General features: G+C 37.7%; 1 protein-coding gene across 2 annotated transcripts in view; it reads right to left on the bottom strand.

Moving 5' to 3' along the window:
• Positions 1-94: 94 nt before the first annotated feature.
• BDNF (brain derived neurotrophic factor) overlaps positions 95-6,000 on the bottom strand; it is a 28,017-nt gene continuing 22,111 nt past the window's right edge. For both annotated transcript variants that reach the window (XM_019552325.1, XM_019552326.1), the window contains exon 2: positions 95-4,154. In XM_019552325.1, coding sequence (XP_019407870.1) covers positions 3,393-4,133 — 741 coding nt within the window. In that variant the 5' untranslated portion in view covers positions 4,134-4,154 and the 3' untranslated portion in view covers positions 95-3,392. The remainder of the gene's footprint in view (positions 4,155-6,000) is intronic.

The following is a 6,000-nucleotide window of genomic DNA, read 5'->3' as shown; positions in this document are numbered from 1 at the left end:
ATTTAAAAACATAAAAAATCTATAGTTAAACATAAATTATATGCTAATTAGTACACTTAAATATAGCTTAATTATATTTACAATATGACGCAGATGATTTTAAGGTTTAATGCCAATTTCAGTTTTTCCCAAAAACATAAAATTATATAAATATACAATAAATATGTTACACATAGTGAATATAGAGAACAAGGCCACAGACATTGACTTACATTTGCAAGAGAGTCTTTACTTTTAACAAAGCACTAGGCCTGCTGACATGCATGAAATAACTTTGTCACAGCAGCAAGACTTCAATTAAGTGACTTTTTTTTAAAACCTCATTTCAACTAAAACTGCCAAGCCTGTGATCATGTATGTGCTAGGTCTGGCATGCAACAGCCATGGGACTGTAGTCTAATTGCCTATTTCATTTGCAGAAATTATAAATACCAATATTTTAGGAAATACTGTGTCACACTATATACTTGCAGAGTTTAGAATAGTTTCCTTTTGTCCCCACCTGAAATAGAAACCCTAATTAAAAAAAAAGTTTAACTTTTTTAAAAAACATTTTAGGCCACACTTTGCAACTAGTTTGAGTGCTCAGCAACTCCATGAGTAACTCCATTAATTTCACCTAGTAAGTATGAAAGTGGCAGGATCTAGACATAGATCAATCTAGTTGTTAAGGCTCTACAAACATTTAATGACACTTCTTAAACCAGCCTGGAAGTTTTGCTTGAGTGAGAACCTGCCTGCAGGTAACTCTGGCTGATCACTAATCTTACATTCTTTCAAGCATGAATTATGTTTTATGCTTTTTTCAAATTAGATTCCTATCATTTGTCTTTCTGGTGCCAAAGTAGATGAATAATCTACTTCCTATACACTGGTTAATTTAACCCCTTCCCATTTTCTAGGCATTTGTCTTTCTAATTTGTATGGTTTGGAAAAAAGTGATGAGGCAGTAAGCCACCTTGATGAAATCCTGACTCTAGTAAAGGTCCATATAAAGGCTGGTGGTGGGTCAGCTGGTTTTGATTAAATAAAATCCTCCCACTCCCATTATCCTTCAGTATATAAATTCAAAAAGTTGATCTTTTCTATTCGGGTGGGACCTTTTCCATTTCTAATTTCCATTTAGGAGTAGGAGTACCTGAACTCTCCCAATAAGGCCTAAAATTTGAGGTCCGGGAAGATCAGATGAAGTTGCATGTTTGTGTGTGTGTTTTCTTATGATAGTGAAACCTCATAGCAGTTGCTAGGATGGAAAAGGTAGATGGAGAATGAAGTTATCAGTGTGCGGAGGGGGTCAACTCTGGTAGTCACTTCTGCTAATGAAGGAACGGATCCAAAGTTCATTTACATTTAAGGAGCACTTATTAAATATCTTTGGCTGATAGGAGTGATGGTATCTGTTTATGGGATTGAGTCTACTTGTATTAATGAGTTAGGCTAAGTATGGAACATACAATCCATGAAAAAGGAATATCTTTCAAAATTCCTGACACAATCCCAATCTCAAATGACTTTGATCAGAAATGCAAAAAAGTACACAAGTTTTGCCAATATGAAATTGTGGATAGAATGTTGCAAAATGTGTGCGTCTTGGCTTTGGTCATTTTTCTCTCAGTTTCACCTACATGAGTTACCGCTACAGATAAAACACCTTCCTTCAGTGAACCCATTTATGCTAGTTAATCAGGTTGCTAAATTGAATTTCCCACCTTCCAGAAATCAGTGACTGCAGCGATGAAACGTAACTTTATTATACTGTGCCCGTAAATACATTTCTTATCCTGTCTTGTTCTGGGAGCTCAACTTTTGAGCTTCCAACTCAAAAATACTGATGTTATACTAATTATTAGTAGGAGACTGCTGTAATTGGCTATTTGAATCTAAGTCCATTTTGTGTTATTTATCCCAGAAGTAATTTTCACTCCTGCTTTTCCTATTTTTTTCAAACGATTATATTGTCCTGCTTTCATATTTGTCTACTAAAGTTGACATATACTGCCTATTAGAACTGGAACCTCTTGAAAATATCTTAGGTGTGTTAGACATTTCAAACTAGTGCAAGGCCTTTTCTGCCTCATTCCAAAGCCAATCCTCAAGAGTCCTTCTGGCTTGGATTCTAAACTTCTCTACTACTATATCTCCCAGTAACTCAAGGGCCAAAGCACATTAGATATTTTCACGGTCACCAATGGAGCAATAGGTTGTACTACATATATTAATATACAGGGCAAAGCTGCTGCTCTTCCACTGAACCCATGGAGCCCAATTCAGTGCTGATTTATACTCAAGCAGCCCCACTCAAGCCAAGGCTTTGTAACTAACTACTGAACTAGGCCCATATTATCTCGTCTTGTGGCTTCCTAGCTTTTAGGGTCACTTGACTCTTTCCAAACGGTTTTATGATGAAATTTCATTTTGCTTCAACAAAACATTTGATCCAAGCACAAAAAGTCTTTTATTACATCAAGTCATTGCTCTCAACACTCTTGATATTTTCAATATGACAAGCTCCAGTTGTACGGTGAGAAGTGAAATATTTAGAGATTGCAATCAAATTTCCTTCCAAAGAGAGGAAGGGGGAAAAAAAACTTCAAACACAAACAAACATTATGTAAGCAAATGCAGGTCTTTCAAAAGAAAGCCATTTAAAAAAAAAAAAAGGAGGCAGACAGTTACACAAGTGCTGTCTTTAAGCCTGAAGTTCAGTAGCATGAAGTGGAACATCAGTATTCTTTTTCAGTTGCCTTTTTTTAAATTTTTTTTTTGTCAGTAGTCTGATTTGATATTGCAAACACCTTCACAACATACAAAAAATTATTTTATCCAGAACATATGGTAATGATATTTTTCTTTTTTTTTCCAACTAGGTGGGAATTTAAAAGTAAAAAACAAAACAAAACAGTAAAACTATGACAACAGCACCTTGACATTGTTTTAATTCCAACGCTATCAGAAGTTAAAGCAGTAAACAGATATAATACTAACAGGAATAAAGATACTTACTGTCTAAAATGTAAACGGAATGTTTTGGTTCAATTTTTTTTCTGAAAGAGGACAGTTTATCATCAATTCACAATTGAAGCAGCATGCAATTTTATTAATTTTTTTAAATTTTTCTGTTTTCAATTCTTGGCAACGGCAACAAACCACAATGTTATCGAGGAATGTAATGCAGACTTTTTTTTTCTTTTTTTTAAAGTTGTGCGCAAATGACTTTTGTTCCCCTTCAGGTCATGGATATGTTCAATAAATAGACTGTGGAACCACTGTACTGTATAAACTTCAGTTATACATGCAGTCCATAAAATTATTTTTACTGAATAATTTACCCTGTTATGTATATATACAAATAGATAATTTTGTCTCAATATAATCTATGCAACATGAATCCACTATCTTCCCCTTTTAATGGTCAAAGTACATACACAGGAAGTGTCTATTCTTATAAACCGCCAGCCAACTCTCTTTTTATTATCCATGGTGAGCGCTCGCACATACGACTGGGTAGTTCGGCACTGGGAATTCCAGTGCCTCTTGTCTATGCCCCGGCACCCCTCTTTTGTGTAACCCTTGGGGTTGCATTTGGTTTCATAGAAGTATTGCTTCAGTTGGCCTTTGGGTACTGGGACTTTTTCCAAGACTGTGACGGTTGCACCAGACATGTCCACTGCAGTCTTTTTTTCTGCTGCTGTTACCCACTCACTAGTACTGTCACACACACTTAGTTCCCCACGACGAGCTGGGTCAGAGTGGCGCCGGACCCTCATAGACATATTTGCAGCATCCAAGTAATTTTTGTACTCCTCAAGCAGAAAGAGCAATGGGGGTTCCAAAGGCACTTGACTGCTTAGCATAACCCGAGACGTATATAAGTCTGCATCCTTGTTTTCTTCACTGGGCTGGATGTCCTGATCCTCATCTAGAAGCTCCTCTATGACATGTTCAAAAGTGTCTGCCAGTGATGTCAGTCCCCTTGAACCAGCATTGGACCCACTTAGGCTCTCCAGAGTCCCGTGGGTCCGAAGACCTGGGTAAGCCAAGCTGCCTTGTCCTCTGACACTTGCTTCTTTCATTGGGGCAGCTTTCATGCAACTGAAGTATGAAATAACCATAGTAAGGAAAAGGATGGTCATCACTCTTCTCACTTGGTGAAACTGTTAGGAACAGGACAAAAAAACAAAACAAAGAGGTTTAAAATGTCATAGGGGCCAAAAACTAATAACATGTAATTGTAAGAAGACAAAGATTTATTAATACATCAGCTAGGGTAATCTGTTGCACATAGGTACAGATTAATGTCAGCAGCACTTTGCAATTTGTTTTATGCAACAAAGGTGCTCATATGTTCATCCTGTGCTTTAGCGCTCCAACTAAATAGAAAACAATGACTAGGACACCTGGCTAGTAGGAAATCAAAAACTCATTCCAGAGGCCCAAGGTCTCTCCACAGTAAGTGCCACACTTCAGGTTATATATAGGCTTAATACTTAATGATCTTGCTTATGTGCTGTCAGTGCAACAACAATAATTAGAAATGCTACAGTGCAATAACACTTTAATAATCTACAGGTTCAGAAATACATGGTCTGGTACAAAGTGCCTGACTATTTTAATGATGACGTACTTAGAAGTCTACAGTACAACTAGGCTCTCTGAACTACTGAAACATTACTGTAACAACACTGAGAACAAGAAACCTGAAGGGATTGTAGTCCCTGTCCCAACAATCGTGAACTGTATCAACAAATAACTATCCTAAATAAAAGTTGTACCGACAGATCCCTCTCCAGCATCTGTTTTCGTACATGTTTATAGCTCATGTGGATCAAGCAAGATTTCCTTTTTGAGTACAGACCCACATATTTTATTCTGTGGATCAACGTAGACCATTTCACAACCACATCTGCCAGAGGTTGCCCTTCACACATGTTAATGCAACTATGAGAAGATGCAACTAGGTTTTGAAAATGACCTCCATACATAGAAAAAAGCCAGAGTTACCAGGTCTCAGTAGGCCAATTCCTTGCCTAAAAAAGTATAAAGAAGAATATGCAACCAGACAAAAGTACCAGAGAAGTGAACGTGCAAGTGTAGCAAATGTATTGAAATGCTGTGTAAGTAAATACCTAGCTTGCATCATGTGAATGCTATGGAAAAGGCATATTAGATTACAAGAAGTGATAAGGAGAGACTGAAATGGCAATAATAGAACCACTACATTGTCATTTCCAAGAGCCAAATCATATTAGTCCTTATTTAGGCAAAACACCTGTTAAATTCAACAGTGAAGTCAACTAAGTTTTGCCTGAGACAGGATTTGACTCCAGTGCCTGATCACAGAAGCTGGCATGAACTCCAAAGGCAGGATCAACCACTGGAGCTGCTTCCACCGAGGCAACTGTTCCATCATATTTAAGTATTATGACTGTTTGCCCTGTTCACGTTTGGTTTGCTTTTCTCAGTCCAACTCAGCCCAGAGTTGGGAGCATCACCTGGATAAGGTGAGACAACTGCTCACTCGACCCTTCCCCTGTCAAATATGGCAGGATGAGACACCGGGGATAAATGAATGGATGGTTTGTTTATTTTAAAAAGCCCTCACAAGCATACAAGCTAACAAATGTGTTCCTATCAGCACTTTAGGCAGCTTGATGATATGTCTGTCCCTTTCCCGCAGCCTTAGTTTAGCCTTTTTGAATGAAAAATATTTCAAGGCAGGAACCATTTCTTCCTGCATCTATGTTGTATACATTTTTAGGTGTTACTATAATAAGCCCTACAATTCCTGAGTGCCAGAGAGACCTGTTTTTCTGACTTATCTGTACTGCTACAACATCGTCCAAATCCAACTATTATTTTTCCCCTTCCGTTCCCAGCTCTCACCAGCTCTGTGCTTGCTAGAAAGCAACAGCATTGTTCGCATTCTTGAAGTAGCAGTTCATGGTCATTTCAGTGCTTTTGAAGTTCATTCGGAAGTACCTCATACTTGGCAATGCACAT

The sequence above is a fragment of the Crocodylus porosus genome, unplaced genomic scaffold (genome assembly GCF_001723895.1).
Source record: "Crocodylus porosus isolate Cpor-Errol unplaced genomic scaffold, CroPor_comp1, whole genome shotgun sequence".
NCBI lineage: Eukaryota > Metazoa > Chordata > Crocodylia > Crocodylidae > Crocodylus > Crocodylus porosus.
This window is presented reverse-complemented; position numbering and strand designations above follow the sequence as displayed.